Raw genomic sequence first — 20294 nt, 5'->3', positions numbered from 1 at the left:
CTAAATAAATAAATAAATAAAATAAAATAAAAATAGATTCACCTTATGAGGCTGGTTGCAGTGGCTCACACCTGTAATCCCAGCACTCTGAGAGTCTCAGGCGGGCTGATCACCTGAGATCAAGAGAGATTGAGACCATCCTGGCCAACATGGTGAAACCCCGTCTCTACTAAAAACACAAAAATTAGTTGGGCGTGGTGGCATGCGCCTGTAGTCCCAGCTACTCAGGGGGCTGAGGCAGGAGAATCGCTTGAACCTGGGAAGTGGAGGTTGCAGGGAGCCGAGATCGCGCCGCTGCACTCCATGCTGGTGACAGAAAGAGACCCCATCTCAAAAAAAAAAAAAAAAGATTCACCATATGATTTGCCAGTTCCATTTCTGGGTATACACCCAAAATAATAAAAAACAGAGGCTGGGAGAGAGATTTGTACACCCACATTCATAGCAGCATTATTCATAATAGCCAAAAGGCAGATGTAACCATTCATCAATAAATAAATGAATAAACAAAGTGTGGAATATATACAACCTTTAAAAGGAAGGAGATTCTGCCACATGCTACACATGGATAAACCTTGAAGACATGATGCTAAGTGAAATAAGCCAGTTGCGAAAATACAAAGACTCCATGGACCCACACATCTGAGGCACTTAGAGCAGTCACATTCATAGAGAAGGAGAGTAGAATGGTGGGTGCCAGGACCGGGGGAAGGCAGGAATGGGGGGTTATTTTTTCATGGGTACAGAGTTTCAGTTTTACAAGAGGAAAGGAGTTCTAGAGATGAACAGTTGTGGTGGTTGTACAACGTTATGAATGTACTTAACACCACCAAACTGTACACTGGCAAGTGGTTGAGATAGTAAACTTTATGATACATGTATTTTTAAAACTGGCAAAAAAATCCCTACAAACATAATAGCAACTAATAGTTTTCCCTTTGCTTCAGGCCCCAATATATCTTAGCATGCCTCTGTTGGATCCTCTGTTGGATTTTGATATTTCATTCGTTGTGAGGTTTTGCATTCATTTTGATTTTTAAAAATATACTAACATTATTTATCTTGGTTACTAAATTTTTTGACATTGCCTTAAATTTTGCACACGAGGTGAGTGTGCCTCACTTCCCTCACCCTAATGCCAGCCCTGCAATTATGTTCCTGCCTTGAGGGCTTCCAAGACTCTCCATCACCTTCTGAGAAAGCCCAGGCCCTCCAGCTGGCTTTGGGTACCTGTCCACGTCTCTCCTCCCCTGTTCTTGCTCCACTGAACTCCTGTGGCCATGAACCCATGTTTCTAGGGCTGGTACAACTACTGTCCCTGCCAGAATGAGCCTCCACCTCAAAACTCCCTCTTGATCCAAGACCGTCCCAGTGAACATTTTCCACAACTCCTCTCTGCTCAACCCCCATCAAAAGCCATGAGTTGGTTCCATACCCACAAGAGTGCCCCACCTTGTCAGGCCAGGTACTTCTTCCTGGGAGGGGCCATCTTCCCACTTCATGCCCAGCCCAGCACCGGGCACTTAATAAATGCCCATGACTTGTGATAATTAAGCCCTCCACCAAGAAAGGACAGCTGGGGCCTGATGCAAAGGTTTATTGCTGAGTTTGCACATCTAGCTGAGGGGAGTGCAAATTGTGCCCCAGCCTTGCCAGATGGAAGCTCCTTGTCCCCAACTGCAGCACAGGCCTTGGCCTGTGGACATAAGCAAAGATTTGGTGCTGGATGAGGAAGGAGGGAGCAGGGATGTGGGGACATGGGCCTTTGTCCCTGATAGTTCAGGCATGGCTCTCAGCTTCCCCTGCCAGGGAACCCTGAATGGAGGGGGCAAGAGAAGCTGCTGGTAGGGACAAGAGGGTCACCCAGGTTTGCTTGTAACCCCACCTGAGGTAGACCCCTTTGGGCACAGCCAGGGCCTTTGGCCTATCCTGAGTCCTCTGGGCTAATCAAAGGGAGCTGGACTTTGCCCCCAGCCACCCCTCAGGACAGCCCGGCTATTGGCTATAGCTGGTGTCAACAGTACCCTCCCTTAACAGGCCATCCTGTTGTCCAGCTAGCCCGGGGTACTGTGTTTGGGTGAGGAAGTGGTGTGTGGATCTGGTGTCCAAGGACACAGGGAGCAGATCCTGATGGAGAAGGCTGGAGGTTGCTCTGAGCCTAGTATTTGGGGAAGAGTCCTGTTTTTTCTCACTCTGGCACCCAAGGGCCCCCAGGTCTGCCCCCTCCCCACTAATGTATTTATGTGGGGACCGCACAGGCCAGAGCTAACTTGGACTTTGGACCCTTTGGAGGCTGCTGGGAGGGACAGTCACTGTCTCTGGGTAGACTGGTGTCAAACTTGTCACATGGAGGTGGCAAGATGAGCAGCTGGCCTGTGTGTGGGAGGGGTATTCCCTGTCCTTGATGAAATGCTGGGAGGGAGAGCTGTTTGTTGAGCCCAGGCCCACCAGGTGAGTCGTGGGCCCCCAGGGGCAGGAGAGCTGTGGAAGATTGGTCAGCTGGGGACTGCTGAGTCACGGTGAGTTTCAGCTGCCCCAAGTCCTACCCGTTCCTAGCTGGGGCTGGCTGCTGTGAATATTAGAGGCCAGTGCAGCCAGGCGGTGAAGGGCAGGGCTGGGGTTGGGGGCATGAGGTGCTGAGATACTGTGGGAGGTATGGGGGAGGATTCGTGCCTCAAAGCTAGCAGGGCTCAGAGCTTTGGTGATGTGGCAGGCTGGAGCCTGGGAGTCCTGGGGGCTGATAGGGTCCTGGCGGTTGGGGCTGCAAGGCAGCTAGGGCTACCAGGTCTCAGGGTGACTGACACGCATGAATTCAGGCACCTGTGAAGAGAAAACGAAACCCAGTCAGCATCCCTGAGACCCAAAATAAATGGGTTTAGGCATTGTGTGTGTGGTGGGTTGGGGGGGGCGGCCCTGGAAGCTGTGACACCTGAGGTCTTGGGGCGGGGCCAAAATAAATTCCATGGGCGGGACTTGTGGGTGGGGCGGGGCCTGTGGCGGTGAGGTGGAGCCTGAGGAGCTGGGGTGGGGCCTAGAGGCAGTGGGCTCCAGGATTTGCGGGTGAGACGCCAGGCCGCGGTGTGGGGTGGGGAGCTGGGGCAGGGCTGGAGTATTGAGGCAAGGGGCTGGAGAGGGCAGCGACCTACCTCAGAAGAGGCCACAGTCTTTGAGGTTCTCTTTGATGATGATGTCGGTGACAGCGTCGAAGACAAACTTGACGTTCTGCGTGTCGGTGGCGCACGTCATGTGGGAATAGATCTCCTTCACGTCGCGCCGCATGTTGAGCTCGAGGAACTGCACCTTGATGTAGTTGCCGGCGTCCTCGTAGGTGTTGGGTCCTGCGGGGGTGGGAGCCCTCACTCGGCCCAGCCCTTACTTCCCTTTGCCGGGGGCGCGCGCCGGGATCGTGGGGCGGGGGCGCAGCCTGGCGACAGTGCGGGACGTCTCACCATCGTAGTCCGGGAAACAGATGCTGAGGTGGGCCTTCTTGATCTTCTCAAAGAAAACGTCCTTCTTGTTGAGGAAGAGCACGATGGACGTCGTGGCGAAGTAGCGGTGGTTGCAGATACTGTTGAACAGGTGCAGGCTCTCGTGCATGCGGTTCTGAGGAGGGCAGCAGCTGTTGGGCACCGGGGGTCGCGTCCGACCCGCAGCCCCTGCTCTCTGGGCTCCCGGGCACGTGGGGCTTCCTGTTAAACTGGCTCTCAGAGGGCGCCCCGCACTGCCCCAGATGGGCCTGCTGAACGCCTACCGGCCTCCTCAGGCTGCCCGGGACCAGCATCCCCTCCCGGGCCCTCCCCACGCCCAGCGCGCCGTCTCCGCCTCCAGGGGCCAGCAACTCCTCCTCGCCCCTGGAACACAGGCCCTGCCTGGCACCCACCACTTCGTCGTCCTCCACCAGCACCATGTCGTAGGCGCTCAGCGCCGCGATGAAGATGATGCAGGTCACGCCCTCGAAGCAGTGGATCCACTTCTTGCGCTCCGAGCGCTGCCCGCCCACATCGAACATCCTGCGGGGCCGCGGGGGCCTGAACCCGCGCCCTGGGCCTAACAGGGAGCATCCCCTCGCCCTGTGCTGGTCGGGGAGCTCTCTGCTGGGACTACTACCCTTTCTGCTGGCGGGATATCCAGGAAGGGGCAGGGTCTATCGCAGGGATGGGGTCCCCGGGGCAGGACGGGGCCTGGGGCAGTGACCTCCCGGGCTGGCATGTGGGTCGTACCGGAAGTTGAGGTCCTTGAAGGAGAACTGCGTCTCGATGATGCCAGTGGTCTTGACTCGCGAGCGCAGCACGTCCTGCTCGGTGGGCACGTAGCCCGGGGTTACCAGGCGCTCCAGGTCGGAGAGGTAGCTGCGCGAGACCGGGCCGTGGGTGGGTGGGGAGGCGTGGAGGGCCCCCTACGCCCCGCGCCCCGCGCTGCCCGCGCGCTCACTAGCCCGCCGAGTCGTTGAGCTGGTACTCCGAGGCGCGCTCAAAACAGGCCTGGATACCGGAGTCCTTCCACAGCCGCTGGATGATGTCCGACATCTCCTTGGGCATCGTGCCCTCCTCTATGGTGTCTGCCATGTGCATCAGCTTCCGGGCGTCGTCCTGGGGGCAGGGTGAGAGTGGCTGGTGGCGGCCAGGGACTCGGGCCCAGCTACGAGCCTCGAGTCCCCAGAGGCCCGCTCAGCCCGCCTCCTGGCACACCTGGCGTGCAGAGTCTCCGTACTGGATGTTGAGTGTGGTCATGGCGCGCACGATGGCCAGGATGGACTGCAACGTGTTGCCGTAGATGATGGCGATGAACTCGAGGCACTCTTCCAGCGAATACCCGTCCTGGTGGATAATCCTGAGGCCGAGGCGAGCAGGGTCAGAGCCTCGTGGGGAAGTGGGGAAGGACCCAGCCCCAGGGACCTCGGGACAGGCAGGGGCACTCACTTCATCTGCTTGACGATGGTGCTCTTCCCGGACTCACCCGCACCTGAAAGGGAAGCGGCGCCTCAGAGCTGCGCTGACCGCCTGCCCCCTCCCCCAAGGAGGCCGGGAGGACCGGGCCCTCCCGAGTTGTCAGGGTGGACCGGCAGCGAAGAGGCCTGAGCGTCAGCCCCCACCCCGTAGCCACACCTACCCACCCCGTCCAAAGTAAGTCCTGACACCCTGAAGGCACAAGGTTTGCAAATGTCAGGAAAGTGAAGAAAGGAAGCCAACGAGGGGAATCAACGACCTCAACTGTTCTGGGACAGGGAGGCCCCAAGACACCGACACAGGCAGCCTTTATTATGCTGTGAGACTGCAATGAAGAAATCCCGAAGCGCCATCGCCACCTCGTGGGAGCCTCTGGCACCGCATGCACTGGGTTATTTGAGGCGGGTAAATCCCTTGCTTTTCACCTGAAGGGATGCGGGTGTCTCCAAGAGGCTCAGAGGGAATTAGCGCCTTTGGGTAGCAGGGAGGGCAGAGTTGACATCCTTTCTGAGCTTGCCCCTTCGAGGGCGCTGGGCACAGTTAATGAGATTTCCGGCTTAGCCTCTCTGCCTTGGGGGAAAGTGGGACTGGCTTGGTCCCTCACCCACCTCCAGCTGGTTGACCAGACTCTGGGGAGCTTGGGTGGAGCCTGCCCGGCCCTCTTGAAGCTGCTCTTTCCCCTTGAGAGGTCAGACAGTGACCTTGAGGCAGGCCTGGATCAGCCCCATCTCTTCTCACTGCCCACGGTCTGGTGGACACGGCTTTATCTACTCCCACTGGGCCTCAGCACCTGCCAGACCAGTTGGCTGCTTTGTAGGTCTACCAGCCACAGCCCTCTGGCACCTGAGGGCCATTCTTTGTGGATCTGGGTGGTTCTAGAGACTCCCCACCCCCAGGAGGACTATGACCATCCCCTTCCCAAAGTAGCAGCCCAATAACGGGCTCCCAGTGAGGCCCCTGGCTTCTGAGCACTGCCCAGCAGGCCTACCAAACCAAAGGCTGCATGACGCTTGTGGGAGCCCAGCCACAGAAAAGTCAGCCTCACACACTCGTGCAAGAGTGTGGTTGGCACGCACTTCTGGAGGGTGGGTCACCTGAGGCAGAGCCGTCTGGAGAGGGGCTTCGTGGGATGTCCAGCCTTGGGGGAATAGGACACCACCTGTCAGGCCTGGCCTTGCTTGGCCAGGGCTCCCACCCTGTGCCCTACTCTGTTGCAGGCTCATATTGCTTCCCAGGGAAACCTTGCTTCACAGAAGGGCTGCCTGCCTGCCTCCAGACCAATGATCTGGTGGCAGTAGCCCCACCAGGGCCCACACCCCTACCCAGAAGCAGCAGCTTCACGGTTCGAGCATCCTTCTCAGCATCCTCTTTCAGCTTCTTTTCCAGCTCCCTGGAGTGCTTCTCCTCAGCACTGGCCCCAGCCCCCATGGTCCCAGCAGCAGGCGAAGGGACAGAGTGAGCAGGTGGTTCTTCTGGATGGAGGGGATCCTCAGAACCTGGCCTCCCAGGCACCCTTCTGGCCCCAGGAGGACCTGCAATCAACTGGCTCTCTACCAACCTGTGCAGTCCCTAGTGGGGCTACTTAGTGGGATTTGGGGGCTAGGGGTGTCCAAGAGCCAATCAGAGACAAGGACAGGTGAATCCAGCTCAGCCCCCCCAACCCTTCTAATCAGGCTGGCATAGCCCCAATCCCTCAACTGCTGACTCTGCACTCCTGCTGTCCTTCTGCCCCCCTCCACCCTTCAGGAGAGGCCCTGGTGCTGCCTGGGAGTGGGTAGGATCAGGGCTGAGAAAGGGGAAGGCAGAACCTTGAGCCCTGGGGTGAGGACGATGGAGGTGGAGCTGGCAGTGAGAGGGCATAATTGGGAGAAACATGCCTGCTGCCTGCCCAGCACTGGGCTCAGCACCACTCCTTATCTTGTTGTAAGCTCACACTGGCCCTGGAGGATAGATGCCCATGTCATCAGCCTCATTTTACTGATGAGGAAGTAGAGGCTCAAAGCGTCACACAGGAGGAAGTGGTTAAGAAGGGCTGGGTGACACTGGACTGGGATTTTATGACCTGCAGGGAATCCAGAGAGAGGGAAACAGTGGGCATTGCATTCATCCCATAATCCCATATCACAGGCTGGAGCTACCCCAAAGAGGTCCTCGGCTTCCAGCGGACTCTGGTGGGCATGCATATCTTCTCTGTGTGCCTTGGTGTATGTGTCTTTTTTTTTTTTTTTTGGACGGAGTCTAGCTCTGTTGCTCAGGCTGGAGTGCAGTGGCACGATATTGGCTCACGGCAAGCTCTGCCTCCCGGGTTCACGCCATTCTCCTGGCTCAGCCTCCCAAGTAGCTGGGACAACAGGTGCCCACCACCACATTGGGCTAATTTTTTGTATTTTTAGTAAAGACAGGGTTTCACCGTGTTAGCCAGGATGGTCTCGATCTCCTGACCTCATGATCCACCCGCCGTGGCCTCCCAAAGTGCTGGGATTACAGGCGTGAGCCATCGTGCCCAGCATTTTTTTTTTTTTTTTTAAGACGGAGTCTCGCTCTGTCACCCAGGCTGGAGTGCAGTGGCCGGATCTCAGCTCACTGCAAGCTCCGCCTCCCGGGTTTACGCCATTCTCCTGCCTCAGCCTCCCGAGTAGCTGGGACTGCAGGCGCCCACCACCTTGCCCGGCTAGTTTTTTTTTTTTTTTTTTTTTTGAGACGGAGTCTCGCTGTGTCTCCCAGGCTGGAGTGCACTGGCGTGATCTCGGCTCACTGCAAGCTCCACCTCCCGGGTTCACGCCATTCTCCCGCCTCAGCCTCCCAAGTAGCTGAGACTACAGGCGCCCGCCACCACGCCCGGCTAGTTTTTTGTATTTTTAGTAGAGACGGGGTTTCACCATGTTAGCCAGGATAGTCTTGATCTCCTGACCTCGTGATCCACCGGCCTCGGCCTCCCAAAGTGCTGGAATTACAGGCTTGAGCCACCGCGCCCGGCCACCCGGCTAGTTTTTTGTATTTTTAGTAGAGACGGGGTTTCACGGGGTTAGCCAGGATGGTCTCGATCTCCTAACCTCGTGATCCGCCCGTCTCGGCCTCCCAAAGTGCTGGGATTACAGGCTTGAGCCACCGTGCCCGGCCTAGCATTTTTTTTTTTTTTGAGACAGAGTTTCACTGTCACCAGGCTTGAGTGCTGTGGCGCGATCTTGGCTCACTGCAATCTTCAACTCCCTGGTTCAAGCTTCTCCTGCCACAACCTCCCAAGCAGCTGGGATTACAGGCACGTGCCACCATATCCAGCTAATTTTTAAAATACTTTTAGTAAAGACGGGGTTTCACCATATTGGCTAGGAAGGTCTCGATCTCCTGACCTTGTGATCTGCCCACCTCGGCCTCCCAAAGTGCTGGGATTCAGGCGTGAGCCACCTTGCCCGGCCATGGGTGTGTCTTTTACTGGCACCAAGTGAGCAATAACTTGACATGTTTGTGCATGAATACCTGTGTGTACATGTGTGCCTATGTGTTTATGCCTTTGTGAGTGCATGTGCTTATAGGAATCCCGTGCCTGTGTGCATGCTTATGTGTGTACGTGTATATACATGTGTATGCATGTGTGAATGTTTTGTGTACTTCTCTTCATGCACACATAAGCTTGTGTGTTTTGCAGTTTGTGTAGGTTTGCACGTGTGCACTTGCTTATATGCAGGGGTGTGAACATGCCTGTGTGTACCTGAGCATGTGTGTGCCTTGCGTGTCCATCTCTGCCTGTGTATGACTGTGTGTGTGCATGCATGCTTGCAGGTGCCTGTGCCTATATGTACACTTGAATTTGGGTGCAACAAAGTCTCTGATCTGCAGAGGTGGCCAGGCTCTTCCAGACAATGTTTTGCAGGCCTGTTGTCAGGTGGAGAAATTGCATTCCAGAGCAGGTATGGTGTTCCCTGGGGTATGGAGGAATGGGGCTCACCTATCCTGCTCCTGCTCTCTCTGATGTGGGTGTGCCGAGGCCTGCCTAAGTTTATGTCCAGGGCCTGCCTGCCTCAGCTTAGGGGGTCTGGTGCTCTGTTCAGGTGCAGGGCTCACTGCTGGGCAGAAATTGTTTAGGTTGAGCCCAAAGTGTTGAGCTCCCAGGTTCTAGAGATTTCCCACCCTCAACCTCCATAGGAAAACCCAAATCTTGGGCTCTCAAAGGCTCCTCCAGGCACCCTGAGCTTCCTGGCTGGACTCCTTCCCTGGAACCTGGCTGCCTTTCAGCACTCAACTCTGCCACAGACTCAAGAGACCACAAGGGGGTGCTGGGGCCCCAGACACCGAGCACTAACGGCTATCTCTAAATAGTGTGCGTGGGAAGTGAATGCTGGCTCCTACCACAGGCTGGCAGCTTCTACACCCACCCTGTTGGATGATGGGGATCTGTCCAGGAGTGAGGCCGTTTCATTTGTGCCACTTTCAGCCTTCAGGGTCCACCCACCCTCCCTGACCCTGAGGAGTGAGTGGGCCCTGGGGGGGCTCTGCAGCCCTTCGCACTGCCCAAGTGTTTGGGGTGGTGCAGCAGCCCAGGTTTGTCAAACTAAATGTGGTTTCTACATGTTGGGTTTCTTTAAATGGAGCCAATCTACTCCCTTCCCAGTCCCCCACCTGGCTCCCGAGGCCCACCACATGTGGCTGTGAATCCCCCGACGAAGGAGAGAAGCCAAAGTCTAGTCCCAGAGCCAGTGTTTATTAGCAAGATGGAACCCAAAGGCGGCTGTGGCCTGGGCAGCAGAAGGCCGCCAGGAGCCCCCACCCATCTACCCAACTGCTCCCAGAGCTAATTACATCCACACCCATTGCTTGACGTGGTGGACATAAGCCCTGGGGAGCCTCTACTGGCCCCAGGCCTCTACCACGGACCCCCTCCCCTCAGAGCTGGGGCCTCCCGTCAGCCCTGCCTGGGCCTGGCCCCTCTGCTATGCTCCCAGCCTCCGAGTCAAACTGGCACAGGGAAAGCTAAGGAGGTAGAGTGGGGTGGCCCTGCCCTGGCCAGGCGGGGAGGGGAGAAGGGGCTGAAGGGGCTGTCCCACCCAGGCAGGATGCCTCTTCTCCTATCCCCAATAAATAGAGAATAAATACCCAGGAAGGGGCTGGCCATGGCTGAGTGCCCCCAACCCAGGCAGGGGCTGGCATCCTGTGATGGCCCCTTCTTCCCTTCTCTGAGTGCACTTAAGGCCACCCCAGTCTCCAAAGTGGTCCTCGCATCCATGTCTATGCCACAGCACAGGTTGACAGTGACAGCACACATCAGAAAAGGTGGACAGTCCGTGCCCCATTCGAGCAGGGCTTGTTCCCTCCCTTTGTCCTGTAGATCTTGGTGGAGGCTGTCAAGCAGGTAGACTTCCAGCTGAGTCTGGGGACTGTGTGGTCCTGGCCTGGCCCCACCAACTGGCTGGGCCTGTTTAGGCTGGCTCTGTTTTCTGCCGTCTCTGACCAACATGGGTCTAAGTTTTGGAGGATGCTGCCACTAAGGCAGGCTATATTCAACCCACCAATAAATACTGTCTTTGCAGGGGCAGGGTGTGTATAGAATATAGATATTTTATATATATATATTTATATATATATATATATATCTTTTATATTAAAAGGGACAAGGGCTAGGCTGGCCCATGGCAGGGCTCAGGCAGCTGGCCTCATGTGTCCGGAGGGTGGTGCCGACGGTTCCGGGGCTTTTTCTGGTCCCGGGGCTCAGGAGACCGAGGTGCTCCTGGAGCCTCCCTGGGGCTGGGGGGCACATGGCGCCAGTAACCCTGGCAGTACTGGTGGATGAGGCCCACTTCTGGCTGGGCCAGCAGCTGGGCCAGCTCCTGATAAGGAGGCGTTGGGGGACCTGCGCCTGGGGGTGGCGGGGCGCTCACGGCCAGTGGTGGGAAGAGGGCAGCATGGACGGCTTCCCGGCCCAGTACATGCAGCTGCACTCGTGTGACGACGTGCTTAAAGTTGTTCTCAGTGGCTGTGCAGGAGTAGAGGCCACGATCGCTGAGCTGCAGGGCACGGAGCAACAAGCCCTGCTCTGTGCGCAGGAAGCGGTCCTCTGCACGAATCTGCAGGGGCAAGGAGAGGGGGTTCAGAGGCTCTGTGACCACCCTAAGGCCCTAACCAGTGACCAGATCAGACCACCTTTGTGGTCATTCTGTGTAGAGGCACCCATGTGGGATTTCCATATGCCACAAAAACCACATGAAGTTTCCACATAATGAGAGATATTTGAATAAGGCATCTGTACAGATTTCCATTTCAGGAGGGATGACCATAAGGAGGTATGGTCTGTACATTCTGTACAATGAGGAAAATTTGAAGCGCACACAGAATTTCCCTTTTTTTTTTTTTTTTTTTTTTGAGACAGGGTCTGGCTCTGATGCCCAGGCTAGAGTACAGTTGAATGATCTCAGTTTACTGCAACCTCTGCCTCCCAGGCTCAAGCCATCCTCCCACCTTAGCCTCCCAAGTAGCTGGGACCATATGCATGACTACGTCCAGCTAATTGTATTTTTGGTAGAGAGAGGGTTTCACCATGTTGCCCAGGCTGGTCTCGAACCCCTGACCTCAAGCAATCTGCCTGCCTTGGCTTCCCAAAGTGTTGGGGTTACAGGCGTGAGCCACCACACGCCCAGCCAGAATTTCCATTTAATGAGAATATGCAACTGGGATAACCACATAGAACTTCCATGTAAACAGGGACACCTGTAGGGCATAGGGCATTTCCATAAAATGAGGGTCCCACAGAATTTCCACATACTGGAGCTCACTCATATGATGTTTTTGTAGAAGATACACCCCCAATGTGGTATGCATATGGAATTTTCATGTGAAGAGGCATACCTAGAAACACTTCCCATAGAATGAGGCCAGTCCCATGGAGTTTCCACATAACTGTTTTCACTCAAAGGATCTGCATGTAGCGAAGGGAACTTGGAAGGGGTTTCACAGCATGAGAGTTGCTCCAGATCACTCCTCTACTACATTTCACCACTGCACAAGGATTCTCACATCCACAGTGCAGCACTGGGCGCAGGCACTCACCTCTCGGCGCCGGTCACCAGGATCTCGCTGGAACAGCCACTTAACAGTGGCTTGGGGCGAGCGGGGCTGGCACTCCAGGAAGGCTGCACTGCCGGCCACGCCATACTGCACAGACTCCACGGCATTCTTGTTGGCTGTAGAGTGAGAGAGGGGTTGAGCAAAAGCAGCATCACCTCCGAGCAGCCTGTTGGCTGCTTCGGGGCAGGCACCAAGGGGAACCCACTCACTAATGTAGAGCTCTGTGTTGATGGGGCTCCATTCCTTGAGGGGGCAACTAGGGACATCCCATCTCCATTAGCCCCCACCCCCCATTAGCCATCAGGGCACCCTTACAGTGGGGGCCCTGTGAGCAGCTTCGTGGGCTGCATGGCGCTCTGCAGTGTGAGCAGCACCCCACGATGAGGCCCAGTATACTCACCATTGGAGTTGAACCCACGGCACTGCCTGATGGGGTTTCCATGCCGGACGTCCTGCCGGCGGCTCCGCCTGAATGGGGATAGCCCCTGAAGGAGTACTCCCAGGAAGCTTGCCCCCCCAGGTCCCTGTATCCCTGATGACTCCAGGGCAGGGCCCTTTTTCCCTGGGGAAGTGATGTCTTACCCATAAGACTCCCCGAGGGTAATATCACATGCACCCTCAATCCCCTAGGATAGGGCCCTGGGTCTGGTTGCTAAAATCCCAGGTGTCTAGGGATCCACACCTCTTGGAGGATGCTGTATAGCGGGAGCAGGCCTGGCCATCCCAGGCGCAGTAAGGGTCCCGGGCAAGGCAGCAGTCAGCACAGGCAGCCCCATATGCCTGGCAGCGGTGCAGGCTCAGGTGCGTGACACCCACGGCTGATGCCACGTAGAGTTGTTGCTAGGGCAAAGGGTAGGGCCTGTCAGTTCCTGTCGCACAGCCAGCCTCACCAATAGCCACCTAGGCCGGGCTCCTCTTCCCTGTTCCATGTCTCAATTTACCCATTCCTGTGCCAAAGGCATGACCCTGAGGGGATGCAGGCCCTGTCCCCATCCCTGGCCCACCTGGCCAAAGACTTACCCGCTTGGAAGAGATGGTCATGGTCTTGACAGGTGCTGGATCCTAGAAAAAGATAAAGATCAGCTTGGGACCCCAGGGACCCCCTCCCTGCCCTGACCTAGAGGTCTTGGGTCAGAGGCTGGGACTCGGGGGAGGGTCAAGGTGAAGAGGTCAGGACTGGGTGGTGTCACACCCACCTTGAAGACCTCCACCTCCTCTAGCATGAGCTCTTCCATCTCCTGGTCATCCTTGGGCAGCACAATGACCTTCTGCACTGTCCCGCGGTCTGGAACGGGCCGGGCAGGGCCTCAGTGGGGCTGGGGATGCTGGGGAAGGGGTACCAGCCTCAGCCCCTTCCCCCACCAGGGCCCAAACCCCCCTAGGGCATTGGAGCTGGAGCTCTGTGCCAAGGTGGAAGAGTTTCCCCAGGTCAAAGGGACTGGCCCAGGACATAGGGGGTCATGGCCAGGGTCTGCCCCCACCAATCCAGACACTGATTTTAGGCCCTACTGAGAACAGGACACTGGGACATGCATTCTCCTGTGTTTGGGCTGCTGGAACTGTAGGGGGTGCACTGTGTCATGTGTGTGCACACATGAGCATGTGTATGGCCTGTGTATCCTGGAGGTGTCTAACATCTGTCTCCACCCCTTTCCTGCCATACATAGGTCTCCAGATGCCTAGTGTCCCTGTTCTCCTGGGCCCCTGTGGATGGAAATGGGAATGGGGTTTTCTCACCCCTAGCCTCTGTTATCCCAGCAATAGGGAGAAGGCACCAAAGGATGAAGATGAAGAGGTGACTCTGATGAGCTTGCAGCAAGCCCTAGCAGGGCAAGCCCCAGCCCCAAGGATCTGCACCCCGCACCCGGTGGGCCCAGCGTGGGAGAGGCCGGGAGCAGCAGTGGGTACCTGTGCCCAGGAAAAGCACCTCATAGCGCCCGTCGGCTGCATCCACCTGGTCCACAGCAACAGTGGTGAGGCGGTAGGGAGCACCTGTGCGGACCACCAGGGGCCGCCGCTGCAGAGGGTACACGGCCTGGTACATGAGCGGGTGGCTGCGCATGAAGTTGATCACCTCATCAGGATAGTCCTTGGTGGACTTCATAGATGGTGTGAAGGTTCCACCAGGGCACTGTGGACAGGTGGTAAGTGTCAGTCCCAGGCTGCCTGGGCAGTGCAGGCTGGAGCCATTAGCTTCAGAAGAGGCCGCTGCACTGTCCCCACCACCTCAACCTGCTCCTCTCCCCAAAGCCCCTCTCCAGGTTTCTGCCCTGCACCTGACCTCTACAGGTCCTGCTCCGGCCAAAGTCTCATGTGGTCAAATGCCACAGCCACCTCCCTGGCCTCATGTGCCATGACCTCGTGGCAGCATTTGGCCAAGCAGACCACTCCCTTCCACGTCCCCTCCCCACCCTGTCATCTCCTTTCTCTCTGGCTGTTCCTAGGGTCTCACTCGTCTCCCTCCTGCACAGCTGGACTACAGGCCCCGACGTCCTTGTCACACACCAGGCTCACTCTCCTCCTTCCTGAAGCTGTCACCTGAGCCTGGGCTCAGCCTGCCCCCACCATGGTCAGCTTACATCTGGCCCATCCTTCTGACTCCAGGTTACCTCTGGAAGGAAGCCTCCCCTGTCTCCCGCTGAGACCAGCTTCCCCAGCCCAGTCCTGACCACATGGAGTCAGAGTGCATTGATCAGATCCGCTGCTCTCCTGTTTAGACTCCTGCATCAGCCCAGTGTCACATCAAGATAAAGTGACACACCTCTGTGACCTCTGAGACCCTGCCTGAGGCCTAGCCCTGCCCCTCCCCAGTTCTTTGCCTCCTGTTCCTCAGCTGAGCCAACCTCCAGCCTGCCTCCAGTGTCCGCCGGGAAGACGCTTCCCTCCAAACTTTGGCTCCCAGACAGTTCCACAGAGGACCCTCTGAGGAGCACCCAGCACACCATCTTTGTCCCAGAATCCTGGCTGAGCTCCTCCACAGCCTGAACTGTGTGTGAAGGCCCGTCTGTGTGCACTGCAGCTCACTGCCTCTGCTGGCTGGGAGGGCCATGATGGTGGGGTCCATGTTGCAGAGGGCCTGACCCAGAGGCCTCTTAGAAGAAGATGAAGGGGAGAGGCAAGATGAGTGGGGTTCTTACCGTGCCCGGCCGTGGGTAGGGCATCTTCCCTGAGAAGGGCATCCACTGGTAGTTGGGCCCCTCTTTGTGGGCAAAGGGCCCGTTGAAGACCATGCGAATATCAGCCATGGAGTAGACACACACAGCAGAGCCTCGGAACACGGAGCTGTGGGCACAGGAGGCGCTCTGAGCGGGACAGCGTCCCTCCCCAAATGCCCCCTCCCCACGGCTCACCACCGTGCCAGGGTCCTACACGAGTTATAATCCCCCAACGGGGCCACTTCCTGCCACTGCTGGCCCCGAACCCAGCCTCACCCAGAGGAGGTAAAGACAGCGTAAATGACAGGGTTCCTCACGTCCTGGGTCTGCTGGACAAACACGTCCTCTGGGAACAGAGGGAGAAGGTATTGGAGGGTGCCTTGGGTGGGAGCCCCTGGGCCTCACCCACTCCTGCACAGGGGAGGGGGCCCACCAAAGGCACCCTGACCACCCATCCAGCCTCTATCCCTCTTGCTGTAGCCAGAGCACCCCGCCTGCCTGCTGGGCACTCACGGAGCTCATCAAAGTGAGTCTCAATGCCATCCTCGCCCGGGACGGAGCAGACGAGCCGCGCCTTCAGGAATGTGCTCCACTTGTTGACCAGGCAACAGTGACCACCGTCATCATTCTGAGGGGTGGGGCAAGAGGCCAGGTCAGATCAGCTCTTGACCCCACACCCTGGCTGAAGCAGGGCTGATGAAGGCAGAATTGGTGGAGGAGGCAGCCTGGTGGCTCTGCCAATGCATACCAGGCAAATGCGCCCAATGCGGGCATACACAGCGGGGCTCTGTGGCGCCTCTGCCGACCGCTCACGGAAGAAGAAGTAGAGCTTATCATCATTGCGCTCCGCACTGTCAGGAATGAGCTCAGCATGGATGAACGATGGGTCTGCAGATAGCAGGGGTCAGCTAGGTGAGCCCCTACTCTGATGATGCCCCTGATGTTCTCCAACATCCCCAGCCAGGTACAAGAACACCCCCAACTCCTCTCCAGATAAGAAACTACCCCTGCCCCAGGTAGTCATAGGCTAAATATGTCCCTAATTCCCCGACATGTGCTTCTTTGCAACCTCCTTGCCGCATCCCAGACACATGGCCATGGAAGGGCTCCTGGAGCTGCGCTTACCGTTCAGCCACCGGGAGTTGTACTGATCCGTGCGCATGGCCGTCTGCTTTCCAAGTGTGCGGAAGATGGCTGCGTCAGTGCCCATAAAATCGATGTACACACCAGCATAGAGCTCCTCATCTGTGGGTGGGCCAGTGGGTCAGTCAGAGGGCTGCTGTTTGCTAGGGCCAGGGCACAGCTCAGATGACTTCCAGGGCAGGGCCTTATCTCCCTGCTCAGGCTCCCTGGGGCATGATCTTATCTCCATGGAGTGCTGGTCAGTGTTTCACCACTGGCTCTGGGGGGGTTGGGATTAGTAACAATCAGCTCTGATTAGTAGCAATAGCCCATTTCTGTGGTGTGAATACTCCTGCCATGACTAATTTCAAGCTACCAACCTGAGGTCACTGAAAGCAAAATCAGGAAGAGCTGTCAACACCACTGTACAGTATTTCTACCCCACAGACACAACAAATGTAAATCACCTCAAGAGCATAGCTAATACGCCGGGTGCAGTGGCTCATGCCTATAATCCCAGCACTTTGGAAGGCCCAGGTGGGTGGATCATTTGACGTCAGGAGTTGGAGACCAGCCTGGCCAAGATGCTGAAACCCTACCTCTACTAAAACACAAAAAATAGCGGGGCGTGGTGGCGGGGGCCTGTAATCCCAGCTACTCGGGAGGCTGAGGCAGGAGAATTGCTTGAACCAGGGAGGCGGAGGTTGCAGTGAGCCGAGATCACGCCACTGCACTCCAGCCTGGGCAACATAGCAAGACTCCATCTTAAAAAAAAAAAAAAAAAAAAAAGAGGCTGCTCATGGTGGCTTACGCCTGTAATTCCAGCACTTTGGGAGGCTAAGGCAGATGGATCATGAAGTCAAAGAGATCAAGACCATCCTGGCCAATGTGGTGAAACCCCGTTTCTACTAAAAATATTAAAAAATTAGCTGAGTGTGATGGTGCACGCATGTAGTCCCAGCTACTCGGGAGGCAGAGGCAGGAGGATTGCTTAAACCCGGGAGGCGGAAGTTGCAGTGAGCCAAGATCACACCATGGCACTCCTCAGTTTACTGGGCTTTGTGCGCTGCAAATACTGCTTTTTTTATAGAAGGAAGGTTTGTGGCAACCCTGTGTCAAGCAAGTCTGTTAGCACCATTTTTTCAACAGGATATGCTTACTTTGTGTCTCTGTGTCACATTTTGGTAATTCTTCTTCTTCTTTTTTTTTTTCTGAGACGGAGTCTTGCTCTGTCACCCAGGCTAGGGTGCAGTGGCACCATCTTGGCTTACTACAACCTCCTCCTCCCAGGCTCAAGCAATTCTCTTGCCTCAGCCTCCCAAGTAGCTGGGACTACAGGTGCCCACCACTACATCTGGCTAATTTTTGTATTTTTAGTAGAGACGGGATTTCGCCATGTTGGCCAGGCTGGTCTCAAACTCCTGACCTCAGGTGATCCACCCGCCATGGCCTCCCAAAGTGCTGGGATTACAGACATAAGCCACCATGCCTGGCCTACATTTTGGTAATTCTTGCAATATTTCAAACTATCTGTTATGGTGATCTGTGATCAGTGATCTTTGATGTTACTATTGCAATTATTTTGGGGCACTGTGAACCTCACCCACATAAAATAGTGAACTTAATCGATAAATGTTGTGTGTGTTCTGACTGCTCCACTTACTGGCCATTCCCCCATCTCCCTCTTCTTGGGCCTCTCTATTCTCTGGGACACAGCAATATTAAAATTAGATCAATTAATAATCCCACAATGGCCTCTAAGTGTTCAAGGGAAAGGAAGAGTCATACATCTCTCACTTTAAGTCAAAAGCTAGAAATGAGCCAAGCGCGGTGGCTCAGGCCTGTAATCCTAGCACTTTGGGAGGCTGAGGCAGGTGGATCACTTGAGGTCAGGAGACCAGCCTGGCCAACATGGCAAAACCGGTCTCTACTAAAAATATAAAAATTAGCAGGGGTGGTAGTGGGCGCCTATAATCCCAGCTACTTGGGAGGCTGCGGCAGGAAAATCACTTGAACCGGGGGGCGGGGAGTGGGGGGGGTGGCGGTTGCAGTGAGCTGAGATCATGCCACTTCACTTCACTCCAGCCTGGGGGACAGAGTGTTAACTCTGTTAAAAAAAAAAAAAAAAAAAAAAAAGGCTAGAAATGATTAAGCTTAGTGTGGAAAGCATGTTGAAAGCTGAGACAGGTCCAAAACTAGGCTGCCAGCACCAAACAGTTAGCCAATTTGTGAATGCAAAGGAAAAGTTCTTGAAGGAAATTAGAAGGGTTATTCCAGTAAACACACAAATGATAAGAAAGTGAAACAGCCTTATCACCGATATGGTGAAAGTTTTACTGGTTTACGTGGAAGATCAAACCAGCCACAACATTCCTTTAAGCCAAAGTCTAATCCAGAGCAAAGCCCTAACTGTCTTCAATTCTGTGAAGGCTGAGAGAAGAGAGGAAGCTGGAGAAGAAAGGTTTGAAACCAGCAGAGGCTGGTTCATGAGGTTTAAGGAAAGCAGCTATCTCCAAAACATAAACATGCAAGGTGAAGTAGCAAGTGCTGATGGAAAAGCTGCAGCAAGTTTTCCAGAAGATTTAGATAAGATTATGGATGAAGGGGGCTACACTAAACACGATTTTCAATGTAGATAAAACAGCCTTCTGGCCAGGGCCAGTGGCTCACACCTCTAATCTGAGCACTTTGGGAGGCAGAGGTGAGAGGATCACTTGAGGTCAGGAGTTCGAGACCAGCCTGGTCAACATGGCGAGACCCTGTCTCTACTAATAATACAAAAATTAGCCAGGCATGGTGGCATGTGCCTGTAATCCCAGCTACTTGAGAGGCTGAGGCAGGAGAATCGCTTGAACCTAGGAGGCAGGGGTTGTGGCAAGCCGAGATGGTGCCACTGTACTCCAGCCTGGGCAACAGGGCAAGACTCCATCTCAAAAAAAAAAAAAAGAAAAAAGAAAAAAGAAAGAAAGAAAAGAAAGAAACAGCCTTCTCTTGGAAGAAGCTGCCATCTCGGATTTTCATGGCTATCAAGAAGTCAATTTCTGGCTTCAAAGCTTCAAACGACAGGTGGACTCTCTTATTAGGGGCTAATGCAGCTGGTGGCTTTAAGTTGAAGCCAATGTTCATTTACCATTCCAAGAACCCTAGGGTCCTTAAGAATTATGCGAAATGGGGGCAGGTGTGGTGGCTCACGCCCGTAATCCCAGCACTTTGGGAGGCAGAGGCAGGTGGATCACGAGGTCAGGAGATTGAGACCATCCTGGCTAACATGGTGAAACCCCATCTCTACTAAAATACAAAAAATTAGCTGGGCGTGGTGGCAGGTGCCTGTAGTTCCAGTTACTTGGGAGGCTGAAGCAGGAGAATGGCGTGAACCCCGGAGGCAGAACTTGCAGTGAGCTGAAATCACGCCACTGCACTCCAATCTGGGTGACAGAGAGAGACTCCATCTCAAAAAAAAAAAAAAAAAAAAAAAAGAATTATGCGAAATCTATTCTGCCTGAGCTCTATAAATAACAATAAAGCCTGAATGACAGCACATCGACTTACAGCATGGTTTACTGATTTTTCTTTTTTTTTTTTTTTGAGACGGAGTCTCGCTCTGTCGCCCAGGCTGGAGTGCAGTGGCCGGATCTCAGCTCACTGCAAGCTCCGCCTCCCGGGTTTACACCATTCTCCTGCCTCAGCCTCCCGAGTAGCTGGGACTAAAGGCGCCCGCCACCTCGCCCGGCTAGTTTTTTGTATTTTTTTTAGTAGAGACGGGGTTTCACCGTGTTAGCCTGGATGGTCTCGATCTCCTGACCTCGTGATCCGCCCGTCTCAGCCTCCCAAAGTGCTGGGATTACAGGCTTGAGCCACCGCGCCCGGCCTTTTTTTTTTTTTTTTTTGAGACAGAGTCTCACTCAGTTGCCCAGGCTGGAGTGCACTGGAGTGATCTTGGCTCACTGCAACCTCCACCTCCCAGGTTCAAGCTATTCTTCTGCCTCAGCCTCCCAAGTAGCTGGGATTACAGGTG

At 55.3% G+C, this 20294-nt stretch overlaps 2 protein-coding genes and 1 long non-coding RNA gene across 7 annotated transcripts in view; 1 reads left to right on the top strand and 2 right to left on the bottom strand.

Moving 5' to 3' along the window:
- Positions 1–1582: 1582 nt before the first annotated feature.
- On the bottom strand, positions 1583–6583 carry LOC105480470 (G protein subunit alpha transducin 1). Of its 3 annotated transcripts, none has more exons than XM_011739398.2 (9): positions 6269–6583; positions 4920–4962; positions 4689–4830; positions 4432–4589; positions 4221–4349; positions 3881–4010; positions 3450–3603; positions 3147–3338; positions 1583–2820 (listed from the first exon to the last, which is right to left on the bottom strand). In XM_011739398.2, exons 1-8 carry the CDS (start codon positions 6372–6374, stop codon positions 3148–3150), a joined length of 1053 nt encoding a protein of 350 aa, XP_011737700.1. In that variant the 5' UTR covers positions 6375–6583; the 3' UTR covers positions 1583–2820; position 3147. The 3 variants fall into 3 exon arrangements, with proteins under 3 accessions (XP_011737700.1, XP_011737701.1, XP_011737702.1); XM_011739399.2 differs by having other exon boundaries at positions 1583–1696; XM_011739400.2 differs by lacking the exon at positions 6269–6583 and adding an exon at positions 5114–5216.
- Positions 1779–15756, top strand: LOC139361967 (uncharacterized). Of its 2 annotated transcripts, XR_011620056.1 has the most exons (5): positions 3010–3324; positions 3503–5351; positions 13761–14146; positions 14447–15522; positions 15638–15756. It is a non-coding gene; the product is annotated as an uncharacterized lncRNA (long non-coding RNA). The 2 variants fall into 2 exon arrangements; XR_011620055.1 differs by lacking the exons at positions 3010–3324; positions 3503–5351 and adding an exon at positions 1779–2519.
- Positions 9625–20294, bottom strand: part of LOC105480471 (semaphorin 3F) — a 34512-nt gene continuing 23842 nt past the window's right edge. For both annotated transcript variants that reach the window (XM_011739401.3, XM_011739402.3), the window contains 12 exons: positions 16283–16402; positions 15906–16045; positions 15671–15785; positions 15434–15503; positions 15140–15284; positions 13911–14133; positions 13199–13287; positions 13023–13064; positions 12685–12842; positions 12403–12470; positions 11985–12118; positions 9625–11005 (listed from right to left, as the gene is read on the bottom strand). In XM_011739401.3, the coding sequence (XP_011737703.1) occupies positions 10595–11005; positions 11985–12118; positions 12403–12470; positions 12685–12842; positions 13023–13064; positions 13199–13287; positions 13911–14133; positions 15140–15284; positions 15434–15503; positions 15671–15785; positions 15906–16045; positions 16283–16402 (1715 nt within the window). In that variant the 3' untranslated portion in view covers positions 9625–10594. The remainder of the gene's footprint in view (positions 11006–11984; positions 12119–12402; positions 12471–12684; positions 12843–13022; positions 13065–13198; positions 13288–13910; positions 14134–15139; positions 15285–15433; positions 15504–15670; positions 15786–15905; positions 16046–16282; positions 16403–20294) is intronic.

The sequence above is a fragment of the Macaca nemestrina genome, chromosome 2 (genome assembly GCF_043159975.1).
Source record: "Macaca nemestrina isolate mMacNem1 chromosome 2, mMacNem.hap1, whole genome shotgun sequence".
Classification (NCBI taxonomy): domain Eukaryota; kingdom Metazoa; phylum Chordata; class Mammalia; order Primates; family Cercopithecidae; genus Macaca; species Macaca nemestrina.
The sequence above is the reverse complement of the archived record's forward strand: the minus strand, read 5'-3'. Positions and strand labels throughout refer to the sequence as shown.

Bases quoted from the DNA above. Each gene is read 5' to 3' on its own strand.
- LOC105480470 (XM_011739398.2), bottom strand. From the start codon at position 6,374: ATGGGGGCTGGGGCCAGTGCTGAGGAGAAGCACTCCAGGGAGCTGGAA. The intron at 4,011-4,220 runs GTACGACCCACA...GCGGCCCCGCAG, and splicing joins TTCAAGGACCTCAACTTCCG to GATGTTCGATGTGGGCGGGC. The intron at 3,604-3,880 runs GTGGGTGCCAGG...TGCCCTCCTCAG, and splicing joins TGGTGGAGGACGACGAAGTG to AACCGCATGCACGAGAGCCT.